The 20943-nt window shown below is 52.1% G+C and overlaps 1 protein-coding gene and 1 long non-coding RNA gene across 4 annotated transcripts in view; one reads left to right on the plus strand and one right to left on the minus strand.

Moving 5' to 3' along the window:
• Positions 1 to 16138, minus strand: part of LOC141065324 (uncharacterized) — a 242747-nt gene extending 226609 nt beyond the window's left edge. For 2 of the 3 annotated variants that reach the window (XM_073557752.1, XM_073557750.1), the window contains exons 1-2: positions 16069 to 16138; positions 952 to 1104 (exon numbers count right to left, since the gene is read on the minus strand). In XM_073557752.1, coding sequence (XP_073413853.1) covers positions 952 to 1104; positions 16069 to 16089 — 174 coding nt within the window. In that variant the 5' untranslated portion in view covers positions 16090 to 16138. The remainder of the gene's footprint in view (positions 1 to 951; positions 1105 to 16068) is intronic. The other variant, XM_073557749.1, reaches the window with a different exon arrangement.
• On the plus strand, positions 15766 to 20410 carry LOC141065326 (uncharacterized). The gene is made up of 2 exons (XR_012226395.1): positions 15766 to 16173; positions 19829 to 20410. It is a non-coding gene; the product is annotated as an uncharacterized lncRNA (long non-coding RNA).
• Positions 20411 to 20943: the final 533 nt, after the last annotated feature.

Raw genomic sequence — 20943 nt, forward strand, 5'->3', positions numbered from 1 at the left:
GTACTGCCCTTTTTCTGTAGGTTCCTGTCCCTGAAGGGCGGATCCCCTCTCTCCGTGGTGCTGTCATGGGTGAGAGAGAAATATAGAAGAGTTTACCTCTCCACTCAGCAGATAATAATAGAAATATAGAAGAGTTTACCTCTCCGCTCAGCAGATAATAGAAATATAGAAGAGTTTACCTCTCCACTCAGCAGATAATAGAAATATAGAAGAGTTTACCTCTCCACTCAGCAGATAATAGAAATATAGAAGAGTTTACCTCTCCGCTCAGCAGATAATAATAGAAATATAGAAGAGTTTACCTCTCCACTCAGCAGATAATAGAAATATAGAAGAGTTTACCTCTCCACTCAGCAGATAATAGAAATATAGAAGAGTTTACCTCTCCACTCAGCAGATAATAGAAATATAGAAGAGTTTACCTCTCCGCTCAGCAGATAATAGAAATATAGAAGAGTTTACCTCTCCGCTCAGCAGATAATAGAAATATAGAAGAGTTTACCTCTCTGCTCAGCAGATAATAGAAATATAGAAGAGTTTACCTCTCCGCTCAGCAGATAATAATAGAAATATAGAAGAGTTTACCTCTCCACTCAGCAGATAATAGAAATATAGAGGAGTTTACCTCTCCACTCAGCAGATAATAGAAATATAGAAGAGTTTACCTCTCCACTCAGCAGATAATAATAGAAATATAGAAGAGTTTACCTCTCCACTCAGCAGATAATAGAAATATAGAAGAGTTTACCTCTCCACTCAGCAGATAATAGAAATATAGAAGAGTTTACCTCTCCACTCAGCAGATAATAATAGAAATATAGAAGAGTTTACCTCTCCACTCAGCAGATAATAGAAATATAGAAGAGTTTACCTCTCCACTCAGCAGATAATAGAAATATAGAAGAGTTTACCTCTCCACTCAGCAGATAATAGAAATATAGAAGAGTTTACCTCTCCACTCAGCAGGGAGATGATCTCTGAGGTGAAGTCTATGATTCTTCTGGAAATGTTGCTCTCGTCTTCGTCCATGTCTGGTTCGTCATTCGGGGAGAAATCTGGGTGGTGGGAAGGGATCTGGGTCTTCGGGGTCTTTATGATAGGAGGCTGTAAATCATACAAGGACATCACCGTCAGTCACATACAGATCTGATCTCATTGCACAGTGACATTTACAGATTATTAATAGGTATTTTACACATGTCCATCAGGTGAGACTTTCCACCTGTTAGGACCAGGCTTGTGCTTTTCAACATCCTATATAGAAATCTGAAGCCTCAGTTACTTATAACTCTTCTGAAACTCCTCGGCCTCACCGCCTGCCTAAGGTCTGTAATTTCCTGTCCCCTCCAGCTGTCTCCGGTCTGTGACTACCCAGTCCCTCTGCCTGCCCCTGGTCTGTGACTCCCCGGACCCTACAGTGTTTGAATGACAAGTCAATACTGAGAGGAGAGGCAGATTTTATTCACCAAAGCCATCAATGTAATCAGTATTACAGTGCCATCACATCCAGGTCTGCACTTTATATCACTGGTGGAAAAGGGTCTGAGTGGATCCATATGCTCTAGGGAGTATAACTAGGAGGGTCACTGGTGGTGTTGAGTCTGGGTGTAATAATATGTGGCCCCATATGCTCTAGGGGGTATAACTAGGAGGGTCACTGGTGGGGAATGGTCTGAGTGTAATAATATGTGGCTCCATATGCTCTAGGGGGTATAACTAGGAGGGTCACTGGTGGGGAAGGGTCTGGGTGTAATATTATGTGGCCCCATATGCTCTAGGGTGTATAACTAGGAGGGTCACTGGTGGGGAATGGTCTGAGTGTAATAATATGTGGCCCCATATGCTCTAGGGGGTATAACTAGGAAGGTCACTGGTGGGGAAGGGTCTGGGTGTAATAATATGTGGCCCCATATGCTCTAGGGGTTATAACTAGGAGGGTCACTGGTGGGGAAGGGTCTGGGTGTAATAATATGTGGCCCCATATGCTCTAGGAGGTATAACTAGGAGAGACACTGGTGGGGAAGGGTCTGGGTGTGATAATATGTGACCACACATGCTCTAGGGGGTATAACTAGGAGGGTCACTGGTGGGGAAGGGTCTGGGTGTAATAATATGTGGCCTCATATGCTCTAGGGGGTATAACTAGTAGGGTCACTGGTGGGGAAGGGTCTGGATGTAATAATATGTGGCCTCATATGCTCTAGGGGGTATAACTAGGAGGGTCACTGGTGGAGAAGGGTCTGGGTGTAGTAATATGTGACCCCATATGTTCTAGGGGGTATAACTAGGAGGGTCACTGGTGGAGAAGGGTCTGGGTGCAATAATATGTGGCCCCATATGCTCTAGGGGGTATAACTAGGAGGGTCACTGGTGGGGAAGGGACTGGGTGTAATAATATGTGGCCTCATATGCTCTAGGGGGTATAACTAGGAGGGTCACTGGTGGAGAAGGGTCTGGGTGTAGTAATATGTGACCCCATATGTTCTAGGGGGTATAACTAGGAGGGGCACTGGTGGAGAAGGGTCTGGGTGTAATAATATGTGGCCCCATATGCTCTAGGGGGTATAACTAGGAGGGTCACTGGTGGAGAAGGGTCTGGGTGTAATAATATGTGGCCCCATATGCTCTAGGGGGTATAACGAGGAGGGTCACTGGTGGAGAAGGGTCTGGGTGTAATAATATGTGGCCCCATAGGCTCTAGGGAGTATAACTAGGAGGGTCACTGGAGGGGAAGGGTCTGGGTGTAATAATATGTGACCCCATATGGTCTAGGGAGTATAACTAGGAGAGTCACTGGTGAGGAAGGGTCTGGGTGTAATAATATGTGACCCCATATGTTCTAGGGAGTATAACTAGGAGGGTCACTGGTGGGGAAGGGTCTGGGTGTAATAATATGTGACCTCATATGATCTTGGGGGTATAACTAGGAGGGTCACTGGTGGGGAAGGGTCTGGGTGTAATAATGTGTGACTCCATAAGTTCTAGGGAGTATAACTAGGAGAGTCTCTGGTGGGGAAGGGTCTGGGTGTAATATTATGTGGCCTCATATGCTCTAGGGGGTATAACTAGGAGAGTCACTGGTGGAGAAGGGTCTGGGTGCAATAATATGTGGCCTCATATGCTCTAGGGGGTATAACTAGGAGGGTCAATAGTGGGGAAGGGTCTGGGTGTAATAATGTGTGACCCCATATGCTCTAGGGGGTATAACTAGGAGGGTCACTGGTGGAGAAGGGTCTGGGTGCAATAATATGTGGCCCCATATGCTCTAGGGGGTATAACTAGGAAGGTCACTGGTGGAGAAGGGTCTGGGTGTAATAATATGTGGCTCCATATGATCTAGGTGGCATAACTAGGAGGGTCTTTGTTGGGATAGGGTCTGGGTGTAATAATATGTGGCTCCATATGCTCTAGGGGGTATAACTAGGAGGGTCACTGGTGGGGAAGGGTCTGGATGTAATAATATGTGGCTCCATATGCTCTAGGGAGTATAACTAGGAGGGTCACTGGTGGTGTTGAGTCTGGGTGTAATAATATGTGGCCCCATATGCTCTAGGGGGTATAACTAGGAGAGTCACTGGTGAGGAAGGGTCTGGGTGTAATAATATGTGGCCCCATATGCTCTAGGGGGTATAACTAGGAGGGTCACTGGTGGGGAAGGGTCTGGGTGTAATAATATGTGACCCCATATGCTCTAGGTGGAATAACTAGGAGGGTCACTGTTGGAGAAGGGTCTGGGTGTAATAATATGTGACCCCATATGGTCTAGGGGGTATAACTAGGAGGGTCACCGGTGGGGAAGGGCCTGGGTGTAATAATATGTGACCCCATATGCTCTAGGGGGTATAACTAGGAGGGTCACTGGTGGGGAAAGGTCTGGGTGTAATAATATGTGGGTCCATATGCTCTAGGGGGTATAACTAGGAGGGTCACTGGTGGGGAAAGGTCTGGGTGTAATAATATGTGGGTCCATATGCTCTAGGGGGTATAACTAGGAGGGTCACTGGTGGGGAAGGGTGTGGGTGTAATAATATGTGGCCCCATATGCTCTAGGGGGTATAACTAGGAGGGTCACTGGTGGGGAAGGGTCTGGGTGTAATAATATGTGACCCCATATGCTCTAGGTGGAATAACTAGGAGGGTCACTGGTGGAGAAGGGTCTGGGTGTAATAATATGTGACCCCATATGCTCTAGGGGGTATAACTAGGAGGGACACTGGTGGGGAAGGGTCTGGGTGTAATAATATGTGACCCCATATGCTCTAGGGGGTATAACTAGGAGGGTCACTGGTGGGGAAGGGTCTGGGTGTAATAATATGTGACCCCATATGCTCTAGGGGGTATAACTAGGAGGGTCACTGGTGGGGAAGGGTCGGGTCTGGGTATAATAATATGTGGCCCCATATGCTCTAGGGGGTATAACTAGGAGGGTCACTGGTGGGGAAGGGTCAGGGTGTAATAATATGTGACCCCATATGCTCTAGGTGGAATAACTAGGAGGGTCACTGGTGGAGAAGGGTCTGGGTGTAATAATATGTGACCCCATATGCTCTAGGGGGGTATAACTAGGAGGGTCACTGGTGGGGAAGGGTCTGGGTGTAATAATATGTGACCCCATATGCTCTAGGGGGTATAACTAGGAGGGTCACTGGAGGAGAAGGGTCTGGGTGTAATAATATGTGACCCCATATGCTCTAGGGGTATAACTAGGAGAGTCACTGGTGGAGAAGGGTCTGGGTGTAATAATATGTGGCCCCATATGCTCTAGGGGGTATAACTAGGAGGGTCACTGGTGGGGAAGGGTCTGGGTGTAATAATATGTGGCCCCATATGCTCTAGGGGGTATAACTAGGAGGGTCACTGGAGGAGAAGGGTCTGGGTGTAATAATATGTGACCCCATATGCTCTAGGGGGTATAACTAGGAGGGTCACTGGAGGAGAAGGGTCTGGGTGTAATAATATGTGGCCCCATATGCTCTAGGGGGTATAACTAGGAGGGTCACTGGTGGGGAAGGGTCTGGGTGTAATAATATGTGGCCCCATATGCTCTAGGTGGAATAACTAGGAGGGTCACTGGTGGCGAAGGGTCTGGGTGTAATAATATGTGACCCCATATGCTCTAGGGGGTATAACTAGGAGGGTCACTGGTGGGGAAGGGTCTGGGTGTAATAATATGTGGCCCCATATGCTCTAGGGGGTATAACTAGGAGGGTCACTGGAGGAGAAGGGTCTGGGTGTAATAATATGTGACCCCATATGCTCTAGGGGGTATAACTAGGAGGGTCACTGGAGGAGAAGGGTCTGGGTGTAATAATATGTGACCCCATATGCTCTAGGGGTATAACTAGGAGAGTCACTGGTGGAGAAGGGTCTGGGTGTAATAATATGTGGCCCCATATGCTCAAGGGGGTATAACTAGGAGGGTCACTGGTGGGGAAGGGTCTGGGTGTAATAATATGTGGCCCCATATGCTCTAGGGGGTATAACTAGGAGAGTCACTGGTGGAGAAGGGTCTGGGTGTAATAATATGTGACCCCATATGCTCTAGGGGGTATAACTAGGAGAGTCACTGGTGCGGAAGGGTCTGGGTGTAATAATATGTGACCCCATATGCTCTAGGGGTATAACTAGGAGGGTCACTGGTGGAGAAGGGTCTGGATGTAATATTATGTGACCCCATATGATCTAGGGGGTATAACTAGGAGGGTCACTGGTGGGGAAGGGTCTGGGTGTAATAATATGTGGCCCCATATGCTCTAGGGAGTATAACTAGGAGGGTCACTGGAGGAGAAGGGTCTAGGTGTAATAATATGTGACCCCATATGATCTAGGGGTATAACTAGGAGAGTCACTGGTGGAGAAGGGTCTGGGTGTAATAATATGTTGCCCCATATGCTCTAGGGGGTATAACTAGGAGGGTCACTGGTGGTGAAGGGTCTGGGTGTAATAATATGTGGCCCCATATGCTCTAGGGGGTATAACTAGGAGAGTCACTGGTGGGGAAGGGTCTGGGTGTAATAATATGTGACCCCATATGCTCTAGGGGGTATAACTAGGAGAGTCACTGGTGGGGAAGGGTCTGGGTGTAATAATATATGGCCCCATATGCTCTAGGGGGTATAACTAGGAGGGTCACTGGTGGAGAAGGGTCTGGATGTAATATTATGTGATCCCATATGATCTAGGGGGTATAACTAGGAGGGTCACTGGAGGAGAAGGGTCTGGGTGTAATAATATGTGACCCCATATGCTCTAGGGGTATAACTAGGAGAGTCACTGGTGGAGAAGGGTCTGGGTGTAATAATATGTGGCCCCATATGCTATAGGGGGTATAACTAGGAGGGTCACTGGAGGAGAAGGGTCTGGGTGTAATAATATGTGGCCCCATATGCTCTAGGTGGAATAACTAGGAGGGTCACTGGTGGCGAAGGGTCTGGGTGTAATAATATGTGACCCCATATGCTCTAGGGGGTATAACTAGGAGAGTCACTGGTGGGGAAGGGTCTGGGTGTAATAATATGTGGCCCCATATGCTCTAGGGGGTATAACTAGGAGGGTCACTGGAGAAGGGTCTGGGTGTAATATCTGACCCCATATGCTCTAGGGGTATAACTAGGAGAGTCACTGGTGGAGAAGGGTCTGGGTGTAATAATATGTGGCCCCATATGCTCAAGGGGGTATAACTAGGAGGGTCACTGGTGGGGAAGGGTCTGGGTGTAATAATATGTGGCCCCATATGCTCTAGGGGGTATAACTAGGAGAGTCACTGGTGGAGAAGGGTCTGGGTGTAATAATATGTGACCCCATATGCTCTAGGGGGTATAACTAGGAGAGTCACTGGTGCGGAAGGGTCTGGGTGTAATAATATGTGACCCCATATGCTCTAGGGGTATAACTAGGAGGGTCACTGGTGGAGAAGGATCTGGATGTAATATTATGTGACCCCATATGATCTAGGGGGTATAACTAGGAGGGTCACTGGTGGGGAAGGGTCTGGGTGTAATAATATGTGGCCCCATATGCTCTAGGGAGTATAACTAGGAGGGTCACTGGAGGAGAAGGGTCTAGGTGTAATAATATGTGACCCCATATGATCTAGGGGTATAACTAGGAGAGTCACTGGTGGAGAAGGGTCTGGGTGTAATAATATGTTGCCCCATATGCTCTAGGGGGTATAACTAGGAGGGTCACTGGTGGTGAAGGGTCTGGGTGTAATAATATGTGGCCCCATATGCTCTAGGGGGTATAACTAGGAGAGTCACTGGTGGGGAAGGGTCTGGGTGTAATAATATGTGACCCCATATGCTCTAGGGGGTATAACTAGGAGAGTCACTGGTGGGGAAGGGTCTGGGTGTAATAATATATGGCCCCATATGCTCTAGGGGGTATAACTAGGAGGGTCACTGGTGGAGAAGGGTCTGGATGTAATATTATGTGATCCCATATGATCTAGGGGGTATAACTAGGAGGGTCACTGGAGGAGAAGGGTCTGGGTGTAATAATATGTGACCCCATATGCTCTAGGGGTATAACTAGGAGAGTCACTGGTGGAGAAGGGTCTGGGTGTAATAATATGTGGCCCCATATGCTCTAGGGGGTATAACTAGGAGGGTCACTGGAGGAGAAGGGTCTGGGTGTAATAATATGTGGCCCCATATGCTCTAGGTGGAATAACTAGGAGGGTCACTGGTGGCGAAGGGTCTGGGTGTAATAATATGTGACCCCATATGCTCTAGGGGGTATAACTAGGAGGGTCACTGGTGGGGAAGGGTCTGGGTGTAATAATATGTGGCCCCATATGCTCTAGGGGGTATAACTAGGAGGGTCACTGGAGGAGAAGGGTCTGGGTGTAATAATATGTGACCCCATATGCTCTAGGGGTATAACTAGGAGGGTCACTGGTGGGGAAGGGTCTGGGTGTAATAATATGTGACCCCATATGCTCTAGGGGGTAGAACTAGGAGGGTCACTGGAGGAGAAGGGTCTGGGTGTAATATCTGACCCCATATGCTCTAGGGGTATAACTAGGAGAGTCACTGGTGGAGAAGGGTCTGGGTGTAATAATATGTGGCCCCATATGCTCAAGGGGGTATAACTAGGAGGGTCACTAGTGGGGAAGGGTCTGGGTGTAATAATATGTGGCCCCATATGCTCTAGGGGGTATAACTAGGAGAGTCACTGGTGGGGAAGGGTCTGGGTGTAATAATATGTGACCCCATATGCTCTAGGGGGTATAACTAGGAGAGTCACTGGTGCGGAAGGGTCTGGGTGTAATAATATGTGACCCCATATGCTCTAGGGGTATAACTAGGAGGGTCACTGGTGGAGAAGGGTCTGGATGTAATATTATGTGACCCCATATGATCTAGGGGGTATAACTAGGAGGGTCACTGGTGGGGAAGGGTCTGGGTGTAATAATATGTGGCCCCATATGCTCTAGGGAGTATAACTAGGAGGGTCACTGGAGGAGAAGGGTCTAGGTGTAATAATATGTGACCCCATATGCTCTAGGGGTATAACTAGGAGAGTCACTGGTGGAGAAGGGTCTGGGTGTAATAATATGTTGCCCCATATGCTCTAGGGGGTATAACTAGGAGGGTCACTGGTGGTGAAGGGTCTGGGTGTAATAATATGTGGCCCCATATGCTCTAGGGGGTATAACTAGGAGAGTCACTGGTGGGGAAGGGTCTGGGTGTAATAATATGTGACCCCATATGCTCTAGGGGGTATAACTAGGAGAGTCACTGGTGGGGAAGGGTCTGGGTGTAATAATATATGGCCCCATATGCTCTAGGGGGTATAACTAGGAGGGTCACTGGTGGAGAAGGGTCTGGATGTAATATTATGTGATCCCATATGATCTAGGGGGTATAACTAGGAGGGTCACTGGTGGGGAAGGGTCTGGGTGTAATAATATGTGATTCCATATGCTCTAGGGGGTATAACTAGGAGGGTCACTGGTGGGGAAGGGTCTGTGTGTAATAATATGTGGCCCCATATGCTCTAGGGGGTATAACTAGGAGAGTCACTGGTGGGGAAGGGTCTGGGTGTAATAATATGTGGCCCCATATGCTCTAGGGGGTATAACTAGGAGGGTCACTGGTGGGGAAGGGTCTGGGTGTAATAATATGTGCTCCCATATGCTCTAGTGGGTATAACTAGGAGGGTCACTGGTGGGGGAAGGGTCTGGGTGTAATAATATGTGACCCCATATGCTCTAGGGGGTATAACTAGGAGGGTCACTGGTGGGGAAGGGTCTGGGTGTAATAATATGTGTTCCCATATGCTCTAGTGGGTATAACTAGGAGGGTCACTGGTGGGGAAGGGTCTGGGTGTAATAATATGTGACCCCATATGCTCTAGGGTGTATAACTAGGAGGGTCACTGGTGGGGGAAGGGTCTGGGTGTAATAATATGTGACCCCATATGCTCTAGGGGGTATAACTAGGAGAGTCACTGGTGGGGAAGGGTCTGGGTGTAAAAATATGTGACCCCATATGCTCTAGGGGGTATAACTAGGAGGGTCACTGGTGGGGAAAGGTCTGGGTGTAATAATATGTGGGTCCATATGCTCTAGGGGGTATAACTAGGAGGGTCACTGGTGGGGAAGGGTCTGGGTGTAATAATGTGACCCCATATGCTCTAGGGGGTATAACTAGGAGAGTCACTGGTGGGGAAGGGTCTGGGTGTAAAAATATGTGACCCCATATGCTCTAGGGGGTATAACTAGGAGGGTCACTGGTGGGGAAAGGTCTGGGTGTAATAATATGTGGGTCCATATGCTCTAGGGTGTATAACTAGGAGGGTCACTGGTGGGGAAGGGTCTGGGTGTAATAATGTGACCCCATATGCTCTAGGGGGTATAACTAGGAGAGTCACTGGTGGGGAAGGGTCTGGGTGTAATAATATGTGTTCCCATATGCTCTAGTGGGTATAACTAGGAGGGTCACTGGTGGGGAAGGGTCTAGGTGTAATAATATGTGACCCCATATGCTCTAGGGTGTATAACTAGGAGGGTCACTGGTGTGGGAAGGGTCTGGGTGTAATAATATGTGACCCCATATGCTCTAGGGGGTATAACTAGGAGAGTCACTGGTGGGGAAGGGTCTGGGTGTAATAATATGTGACCCCATATGCTCTAGGGGGTATAACTAGGAGGGTCACTGGTGGGGAAAGGTCTGGGTGTAATAATATGTGGGTCCATATGCTCTAGGGGGTATAACTAGGAGGGTCACTGGTGGGGAAGGGTCTGGGTGTAATAATATGTGGCCCCATATGCTCTAGGGGGTATAACTAGGAGGGTCACTGGTGGGGAAGGGTCTGGGTGTAATAATATGTGACCCCATATGCTCTAGGTGGAATAACTAGGAGGGTCACTGGTGGAGAAGGGTCTGGGTGTAATAATATGTGACCCCATATGCTCTAGGGGGTATAACTAGGAGGGTCACTGGTGGGGAAGGGTCTGGGTGTAATAATATGTGACCCCATATTCTCTAGGGGGTATAACTAGGAGGGTCACTGGTGGGGAAAGGTCTGGTTGTAATAATATGTGACCCCATATGGTCTAGGGTGTATAACTAGGAGGGTCACTGGTGGAGAAGGGTCTGGGTGTAATAATATGTGACCCCATATGCTCTAGGGGGTATAAGTAGGAGGGTCACTGGTGGGGAAGGGTCTGGGTGTAATAATATGTGACCCCATTTTCTCTAGGGGGTATAACTAGGAGGGTCACTGGTGGGGAAGGGTCTGGGTGTAATAATATGTGTTCCCATATGCTCTAGTGGGTATAACTAGGAGGGTCACTGGTGGGGAAGGGTCTGGGTGTAATAATATGTGACCCCATATGCTCTAGGGTGTATAACTAGGAGGGTCACTGGTGGGGGAAGGGTCTGGGTGTAATAGTATGTGACCCCATATGCTCTAGGGGGTATAACTAGGAGAGTCACTGGTGGGGAAGGGTCTGGGTGTAATAATATGTGACCCCATATGCTCTAGGGGGTATAACTAGGAGGGTCACTGGTGGGGAAAGGTCTGGGTGTAATAATATGTGGGTCCATATGCTCTAGGGGGTATAACTAGGAGGGTCACTGGTGGGGAAGGGTCTGGGTGTAATAATATGTGACCCCATATGCTCTAGGGTGTATAACTAGGAGGGTCACTGGTGGGGAAGGGTCTGGGTGTAATAATATGTGACCCCATATGCTCTAGGGGGTATAACTAGGAGAGTCACTGGTGGGGAAGGGTCTGGGTGTAATAATATGTGACCCCATATGCTCTAGGGGGTAAAACTAGGAGGGTCACTGGTGGGGGAAGGGTCTGGGTGTAATAATATGTGACCCCATATGCTCTAGGGGGTATAACTAGGAGGGTCACTGGTGGGGAAGGGTCTGGGTGTAATAATATGTGATTCCATATGCTCTATGGGGTATAACTAGGAGGGTCACTGGTGGGGAAGGGTCTGTGTGTAATAATATGTGGCCCCATATGCTCTAGGGGGTATAACTAGGAGAGTCACTGGTGGGGAAGGGTCTGGGTGTAATAATATGTGGCCCCATATGCTCTAGGGGGTATAACTAGGAGGGTCACTGGTGGGGAAGGGTCTGGGTGTAATAATATGTGCTCCCATATGCTCTAGTGGGTATAACTAGGAGGGTCACTGGTGGGGGAAGGGTCTGGGTGTAATAATATGTGACCCCATATGCTCTAGGGGGTATAACTAGGAGGGTCACTGGTGGGGAAGGGTCTGGGTGTAATAATATGTGTTCCCATATGCTCTAGTGGGTATAACTAGGAGGGTCACTGGTGGGGAAGGGTCTGGGTGTAATAATATGTGACCCCATATGCTCTAGGGTGTATAACTAGGAGGGTCACTGGTGGGGGAAGGGTCTGGGTGTAATAATATGTGACCCCATATGCTCTAGGGGGTATAACTAGGAGAGTCACTGGTGGGGAAGGGTCTGGGTGTAAAAATATGTGACCCCATATGCTCTAGGGGGTATAACTAGGAGGGTCACTGGTGGGGAAAGGTCTGGGTGTAATAATATGTGGGTCCATATGCTCTAGGGGGTATAACTAGGAGGGTCACTGGTGGGGAAGGGTCTGGGTGTAATAATATGTGACCCCATATGCTCAAGGGTGTATAACTAGGAGGGTCACTGGTGGGGAAGGGTCTGGGTGTAATAATATGTGACCCCATATGCTCTAGGGGGTATAACTAGGAGAGTCACTGGTGGGGAAGGGTCTGGGTGTAATAATATGTGACCCCATATGCTCTAGGGGGTATAACTAGGAGGGTCACTGGTGGGGAAAGGTCTGGGTGTAATAATATGTGGGTCCATATGCTCTAGGGGGTATAACTAGGAGGGTCACTGGTGGGGAAGGGTCTGGGTGTAATAATATGTGGCCCCATATGCTCTAGGGGGTATAACTAGGAGGGTCACTGGTGGGGAAGGGTCTGGGTGTAATAATATGTGACCCCATATGCTCTAGGGGGTATAACTAGGAGGGTCACTGGTGGGGAAGGGTCTGGGTGTAATAATATGTGACCCCATATTCTCTAGGGGGTATAACTAGGAGGGTCACTGGTGGGGAAAGGTCTGGGTGTAATAATATGTGACCCCATATGCTCTAGGGTGTATAACTAGGAGGGTCACTGGTGGAGAAGGGTCTGGGTGTAATAATATGTGACCCCATATGCTCTAGGGGGTATAACTAGGAGGGTCACTGGTGGGGAAGGGTCTGGGTGTAATAATATGTGACCCCATATTCTCTAGGGGGTATAACTAGGAGGGTCACTGGTGGGGAAGGGTCTGGGTGTAATAATATGTGTTCCCATATGCTCTAGTGGGTATAACTAGGAGGGTCACTGGTGGGGAAGGGTCTGGGTGTAATAATATGTGACCCCATATGCTCTAGGGTGTATAACTAGGAGGGTCACTGGTGTGGGAAGGGTCTGGGTGTAATAATATGTGACCCCATATGCTCTAGGGGGTACAACTAGGAGAGTCACTGGTGGGGAAGGGTCTGGGTGTAATAATATGTGACCCCATATGCTCTAGGGGGTATAACTAGGAGGGTCACTGGTGGGGAAAGGTCTGGGTGTAATAATATGTGGGTCCATATGCTCTAGGGGGTATAACTAGGAGGGTCACTGGTGGGGAAGGGTCTGGGTGTAATAATATGTGGCCCCATATGCTCTAGGGGGTATAACTAGGAGGGTCACTGGTGGGGAAGGGTCTGGGTGTAATAATATGTGACCCCCTATGCTCTAGGTGGAATAACTAGGAGGGTCACTGGTGGAGAAGGGTCTGGGTGTAATAATATGTGACCCCATATGCTCTAGGGGGTATAACTAGGAGGGTCACTGGTGGGGAAGGGTCTGGGTGTAATAATATGTGACCCCATATTCTCTAGGGGGTATAACTAGGAGGGTCACTGGTGGGGAAAGGTCTGGGTGTAATAATATGTGGGTCCATATGCTCTAGGGGGTATAACTAGGAGGGTCACTGGTGGGGAAGTGTGTCGGTGTAATAATATGTGGCCCCATATGCTCTAGGGGGTATAACTAGGAGGGTCACTGGTGGGGAAGGGTATGGGTGTAATAATATGTGACCCCATATGCTCTAGGTGGAATAACTAGGAGGGTCACTGGTGGAGAAGGGTCTGGGTGTAATAATATGTGACCCCATATGCTCTAGGGGGTATAACTAGGAGAGTCACTGGTGGGGAAGGGTCTGGGTGTAATAATATGTGGCCCCATATGTTCTAGGGGGTATAACTAGGTCACTGGTGGGGAAGGGTCTGGGTGTAATAATATGTGGCCCCATATGCTCTAGGGGGTATAACTAGGAGGGTCACTGGTGGAGAAGGGTCTGGGTGTAATAATATGTGGCCCCATATGTTCTAGGGGGTATAACTAGGAGGGTCACTGGTGGGGAAGGGTCTGGGTGTTATAATATGTGGCCCCATATGCTCTAGGGGGTATAACTAGGAGGGTCACTGGTGGGGAAGGGTCTGGGTGTAATAATATGTGGCCCCATATGCTCTAGGGGGTATAACTAGGAGGGTCACTGGTGGGGAAGGGTATGGGTGTAATAATATGTGACCCCATATGCTCTAGGTGGAATAACTAGGAGGGTCACTGGTGGAGAAGGGTCTGGGTGTAATAATATGTGACCCCATATGCTCTAGGGGGTATAACTAGGAGAGTCACTGGTGGGGAAGGGTCTGGGTGTAATAATATGTGGCCCCATATGTTCTAGGGGGTATAACTAGGAGGGTCACTGGTGGGGAAGGGTCTGGGTGTAATAATATGTGACCCCATATGCTCTAGGTGGAATAACTAGGAGGGTCACTGGTGGAGAAGGGTCTGGGTGTAATAATATGTGACCCCATATGCTCTAGGGGGTATAACTAGGAGAGTCACTGGTGGGGAAGGGTCTGGGTGTAATAATATGTGGCCCCATATGTTCTAGGGGGTATAACTAGGTCACTGGTGGGGAAGGGTCTGGGTGTAATAATATGTGGCCCCATATGCTCTAGGGGGTATAACTAGGAGGGTCACTGGTGGAGAAGGGTCTGGGTGTAATAATATGTGGCCCCATATGTTCTAGGGGGTATAACTAGGAGGGTCACTGGTGGGGAAGGGTCTGGGTGTTATAATATGTGGCCCCATATGCTCTAGGGGGTATAACTAGGAGGGTCACTGGTGGGGAAGGGTCTGGGTGTAATAATATGTGGCCCCATATGCTCTAGGGGGTATAACTAGGAGGGTCACTGGTGGGGAAGGGTATGGGTGTAATAATATGTGACCCCATATGCTCTAGGTGGAATAACTAGGAGGGTCACTGGTGGAGAAGGGTCTGGGTGTAATAATATGTGACCCCATATGCTCTAGGGGGTATAACTAGGAGAGTCACTGGTGGGGAAGGGTCTGGGTGTAATAATATGTGGCCCCATATGTTCTAGGGGGTATAACTAGGTCACTGGTGGGGAAGGGTCTGGGTGTAATAATATGTGGCCCCATATGCTCTAGGGGGTATAACTAGGAGGGTCACTGGTGGAGAAGGGTCTGGGTGTAATAATATGTGGCCCCATATGTTCTAGGGGGTATAACTAGGAGGGTCACTGGTGGGGAAGGGTCTGGGTGTTATAATATGTGGCCCCATATGCTCTAGGGGGTATAACTAGGAGGGTCACTGGTGGGGAAGGGTCTGGGTGTAAATCACAAACAAGACAGACAGGTCCAGTCTCCAGAGGAGACAAGGGGGCGGTCGCTCCATCCCCAGAGGAGACAAGTGGGCGGCTCCTCCATCCCCAGAGGAGACAAGGGGGCGGTCCCTCCATCCCCAGAGGAGACAGGGGGGCGGTCCCTCCATCCCCAGAGGAGACAAGGGGGCGGTCCCCCATCCGCAGAGGAGACAAGGGGGAGGTCCCTCCATCCCCAGAGGAGACAAGGGGGAGGTCCCTCCATCCCCAGAGGAGACAAGGGGGCGGTCCCTCCATCCCCAGAGGAGACAAGGGGGCGGTCCCTCCATCCCCAGAGGAGCCAAGGGGGCGGTCCCTCCATCCCCAGAGGAGCCAAGGGGGCGGTCCCTCCATCCCCAGAGGAGACAAGGGGGCGGTCCCTCCATCCCCAGAGGAGACAAGGGGGCGGTCCCTCCATCCCCAGAGGAGACAAGGGGGCGGTCCCTCCATCCCCAGAGGAGACAAGGGGGCGGTCCCTCCATCCCCAGAGGAGACAAGGGGGCGGTTCCCCCATCCCCAGAGGAGACAAGGGGGCGGTCCCTCCATCCCCAGAGGAGACAAGGGGGCGGTCCCTCCATCCCCAGAGGAGACAAGGGGGCGGTCCCTCCGTGCTGACAGTGTGCGGCCGCGGGGAGGACACAGAGGCTGCAGGGAGTGAGCAGAACACCGGCAGCTCTGTCACTAGGAGAGAGGCAGCCATGACTGCACAGACTGTGTGAGAGCTGCGCCCGAGTCCTGGCCGCTGTCACCTCACCTGACACCGCAGAGAGCCGCAGCCGGGGGAAGACGTCCTGGGGGCGGACACCGCACTGAGAACTGCAGGACCTGCGGTGACGTCATGCCCATGTGACCAGAAGGGGCGGCACCTCTTCCTCCATACAGAGCAGGGCAGCAGTGGGTGTCATGGTGGGATTTGGAGTGACAGATCAGGTAAGTGGATGTTCATCCACGAGCTGGGGGGGGGTCTGCCTGGGGAGAAGGGGGTGATGTGGCTTGCATGGGGCTGCATGTGCATGCTGGGAGGGGGGGTCTGCCTGATGAGAAGGGGGTGATGTGGCTTGCATGGGGCTGCATGTGCATGCTGGGAGGGGGGGTCTGCCTGATGAGAAGGGGGTGATGTGGTTTGCATGGGGCTGCATGTGCATGCTGGGAGGGGGGGTCTGCCTGATGAGAAGTGGGTGATGTGGTTTGCATGGGGCTGCATGTGCATGCTGGGAGGGGGGGTCTGCCTGATGAGAAGGGGGTGATGTGGCTTGCATGGGGCTGCATGTGCATGCTGGGAGGGGGGTCTGCCTGGGGAGAAGGGGGTGATGTGGCTTGCATGGGGCTGCATGTGCATGCTGGAGGGGGGTCTGCCTGGGGAGAAGGGGGTGATGTGGCTTGCATGGGGCTGCATGTGCATGCTGGGAGGGGGGTCTGCCTGGGGAGAAGGGGGTGATGTGGCTTGCATGGGGCTGCATGTGCATGCTGGGAGGGGGGGTCTGCCTGATGAGAAGTGGGTGATGTGGTTTGCATGGGGCTGCATGTGCATGCTGGGAGGGGGGGTCTGCCTGATGAGAAGGGGGTGATGTGGCTTGCATGGGGCTGCATGTGCATGCTGGGAGGGGGGGTCTGCCTGATGAGAAGGGGGTGATGTGGCTTGCATGGGGCTGCATGTGCATGCTGGGAGGGGGGGTCTGCCTGATGAGAAGTGGGTGATGTGGTTTGCATGGGGCTGCATGTGCATGCTGGGAGGGGGGGTCTGCCTGATGAGAAGGGGGTGATGTGGCTTGCATGGGGCTGCATGTGCATGCTGGGAGGGGGGGCTGCCTGATGAGATGGGGGTGATGTGGTTTGCATGGGGCTGCATGTGCATGCTGGGAGGGGGGGTCTGCCTGATGAGAAGGGGGTGATGTGGTTTGCATGGGGCTGCATGTGCATGCTGGGAGGGGGGTCTGCCTGATGAGAAGGGGGTGATGTGGCTTGCATGGGGCTGCATGTGCATGCTGGGAGGGGGGGTCTGCCTGGGGAGAAGGGGGTGATGTGGCTTGCATGGGGCTGCATGTGCATGCTGGGAGGGGGGGGTCTGCCTGATGAGAAGGGGGTGATGTGGCTTGCATGGGGCTGCATGTGCATGCTGTGAGGGGGGGGCTGCCTGGGGAGAAGGGGGTGATGTTGCTTGCATGGGGCTGCATGTGCATGCTGGAGGGGGGCTGCCTGGGGAGAAGGGGGTGATGTGGCTTGCATGGGGCTGCATGTGCATGCTGGAGGGGGGCTGCCTGGGGAGAAGGGGGTGATGTTGCTTGCATGGGGCTGCATGTGCATGCTGGAGGGGGGCTGCCTGGGGAGAAGGGGGTGATGTGGCTTGCATGGGGCTGCATGTGCATGCTGGGAGGGGGGGCTGCCTGGGGAGAAGGGGGTGATGTGGCTTGCATGGGGCTGCATGTGCATGCTGGGAGGGGGGGTCTGCCTGATGAGAAGGGGGTGATGTGGCTTGCATGGGGTTGCATGTGCATGCTGGAGGGGGGGTCTGCCTGGGGAGAAGGGGGTGATGTGGTTTGCATGGGGCTGCATGTGCATGCTGGGAGGGGGGTCTGCCTGGGGAGAAGGGGGTGATGTGGCTTGCATGGGGCTGCATGTGCATGCTGGGAGGGGGGTCTGCCTGGGGAGAAGGGGGTGATGTGGCTTGCATGGGGCTGCATGTGCATGCTGGGAGGGGGGGTCTGCCTGATGAGAAGTGGGTGATGTGGTTTGCATGGGGCTGCATGTGCATGCTGGGAGGGGGGGTCTGCCTGATGAGAAGGGGGTGATGTGGCTTGCATGGGGCTGCATGTGCATGCTGGGAGGGGGGTCTGCCTGGGGAGAAGGGGGTGATGTGGCTTGCATGGGGCTGCATGTGCATGCTGGGAGGGGGGGTCTGCCTGATGAGAAGTGGGTGATGTGGTTTGCATGGGGCTGCATGTGCATGCTGGGAGGGGGGGTCTGCCTGATGAGAAGGGGGTGATGTGGCTTGCATGGGGCTGCATGTGCATGCTGGGAGGGGGGGGCTGCCTGATGAGATGGGGGTGATGTGGTTTGCATGGGGCTGCATGTGCATGCTGGGAGGGGGGGTCTGCCTGATGAGAAGGGGGTGATGTGGTTTGCATGGGGCTGCATGTGCATGCTGGGAGGGGGGTCTGCCTGATGAGAAGGGGGTGATGTGGCTTGCATGGGGCTGCATGTGCATGCTGGGAGGGGGGGTCTGCCTGGGGAGAAGGGGGTGATGTGGCTTGCATGGGGCTGCATGTGCATGCTGGGAGGGGGGGTCTGCCTGGGGAGAAGGGGGTGATGTGGCTTGCATGGGGCTGCATGTGCATGCTGGGAGGGGGGGTCTGCCTGATGAGAAGGGGGTGATGTGGCTTGCATGGGGCTGCATGTGCATGCTGTGAGGGGGGGGCTGCCTGGGGAGAAGGGGGTGATGTTGCTTGCATGGGGCTGCATGTGCATGCTGGAGGGGGGCTGCCTGGGGAGAAGGGGGTGATGTGGCTTGCATGGGGCTGCATGTGCATGCTGGAGGGGGGCTGCCTGGGGAGAAGGGGGTGATGTGGCTTGCATGGGGCTGCATGTGCATGCTGGGAGGGGGGGCTGCCTGGGGAGAAGGGGGTGATGTGGCTTGCATGGGGCTGCATGTGCATGCTGGGAGGGGGGGCTGCCTGGGGAGAAGGGGGTGATGTGGCTTGCATGGGGCTGCATGTGCATGCTGGGAGGGGGGGTCTGCCTGATGAGAAGGGGGTGATGTGGTTTGCATGGGGCTGCATGTGCATGCTGGGAGGGGGGGGCTGCCTGGGGAGAAGGGGGTGATGTGGCTTGCATGGGGCTGCATGTGCATGCTGGAGGGGGGCTGCCTGGGGAGAAGGGGGTGATGTGGTTTGCATGGGGCTGCATGTGCATGCTGGGAGGGGGGGTCTGCCTGATGAGAAGGGGGTGATGTGGTTTGCATGGGGCTGCATGTGCATGCTGGGAGGGGGGGTCTGCCTGATGAGAAGGGGGTGATGTGGTTTGCATGGGGCTGCATGTGCATGCTGGGAGGGGGGGCTGCCTGGGGAGAAGGGGGTGATGTGGCTTGCATGGGGCTGCATGTGCATGCTGGGAGGGGGGGTCTGCCTGATGAGAAGGGGGTGATGTGGCTTGCATGGGGCTGCATGTGCATGCTGGGAGGGGGGGCTGCCTGGGGAGAAGGGGGTGATGTGGCTTGCATGGGGCTGCATGTGCATGCTGGGAGGGGGGGTCTGCCTGATGAGAAGTGGGTGATGTGGTTTGCATGGGACTGCGTGCTGGGAGCTTGCCTGGGGAAGTGGGTGTAGGTTGCATGGGACTGTGTGCTCGGGGCCTGCCTAGGGAAGGAAGTGCGTCGCCCATTGCCCTGCCGTCTGCGCTGCCCCTTTCAGGCTAGGGCCCCCTGTTTTGGTCGCTGTGTCGTGGTCTCCATACAGTCTGATCAGAATGTAAAGTGACCTCCTGCTCAGCTTGTAGATTGTTGCTGATGGGCATTAGATCACGGTGTGAATGTTGGGAGGGGCGGCCGTGTCAGGATGTTTCTTACATGAATGTCTTTGTCTTCCTCTAGGTGTTGGGGGTTTCCTCCATCTTCTCTCACCGTGCCCTCCACAGTGGTGACCTCTTTGGATGCCAATTCATCATGTTCCCTCTCTCCACCAAGTGCAGTGCTGGAGCCTCCACCATCCGTGTGACCCAGCGCCCCTCCGATGTCAGAGGAGTCTAAGATCTCCGCTATTCCCCTCCCCTCTTCCCACGGCTTGCTAGGGTGGGTCCTGTGGGGGTCTACCAACTTTTAATTTCCTTTGTCCAATATTTATTTCTCACCTTTACTGTATTTGCCTTACATACTGTCTGTACTTTTGATGCTTCTTTATGTCTCTTTTTCGGGCTTTGTTTTTTGGTCATCCTAGGACGTCTTATCTATGGCCAGGGCCCCCCTAGGTCTCCTTCCCTTTTCCCACGCTCGTGTCCTATAGTGGATTCAGTGAGAGAGGAATCTTGTGCCAAGTACCGCAGTACAATTATTGCAGCTAAAGCTCCGGGGACTTTGGTACAAAATGTTTGTTTGTCATTAATCTCTAATGTGCCTTAATTCATTGCTTTGGTCTCTAGAACTCCTTTTCATTCCTGTGTATTCATGGATTTTACTTCTAACTATCTGAGGTGTAATAATAGTCTGACAGATAGAAGTAGAACTTTCATTTCTAGAATGATAAAGCTCGGTGTGACATTAGTCGAGTACTGAATTTTTCGCTTTATAAAGCGCACTTCCCCCCCCCCCTCCCAAATTTGGGGGGGAAATGGGGGTGAGTCTTACAAAGCGTACATGCCTTACCGATACTGTGGGTGTAGGCCGCAGGCTGGGATGAGGGGGGGTGTCCAGATGCCTGGCGGTTGCTGGCCGCTGCTGCAGGTCTCTCCGGTGCCCAGCGGTGCTGCCCAGGACTCTGCCGACATTCCAGAGCCCCGATACTTCCATGGTTCCCTGTGCGTCTGCTGTAAACTCGAGGAATATGGCCACCAGTGACAGCGCATGCGCAGACGGTGATCTCCGCGCTGAAATCTCATCTCTCGAGATATTGGTCCCGAGATCATCATCTGCGCATGCGCTGTCACTGGTGGCGGACAGATTATCAGAGTCCACAGGACACGAACAGGGAAACATGGAAGTATCGGGGCTCT

This window comes from Dendrobates tinctorius, unplaced genomic scaffold, assembly GCF_039654945.1.
Source record: "Dendrobates tinctorius isolate UK_male_01 unplaced genomic scaffold, ASM3965494v1 ptg000251l, whole genome shotgun sequence".
Lineage (NCBI taxonomy): Eukaryota > Metazoa > Chordata > Amphibia > Anura > Dendrobatidae > Dendrobates > Dendrobates tinctorius.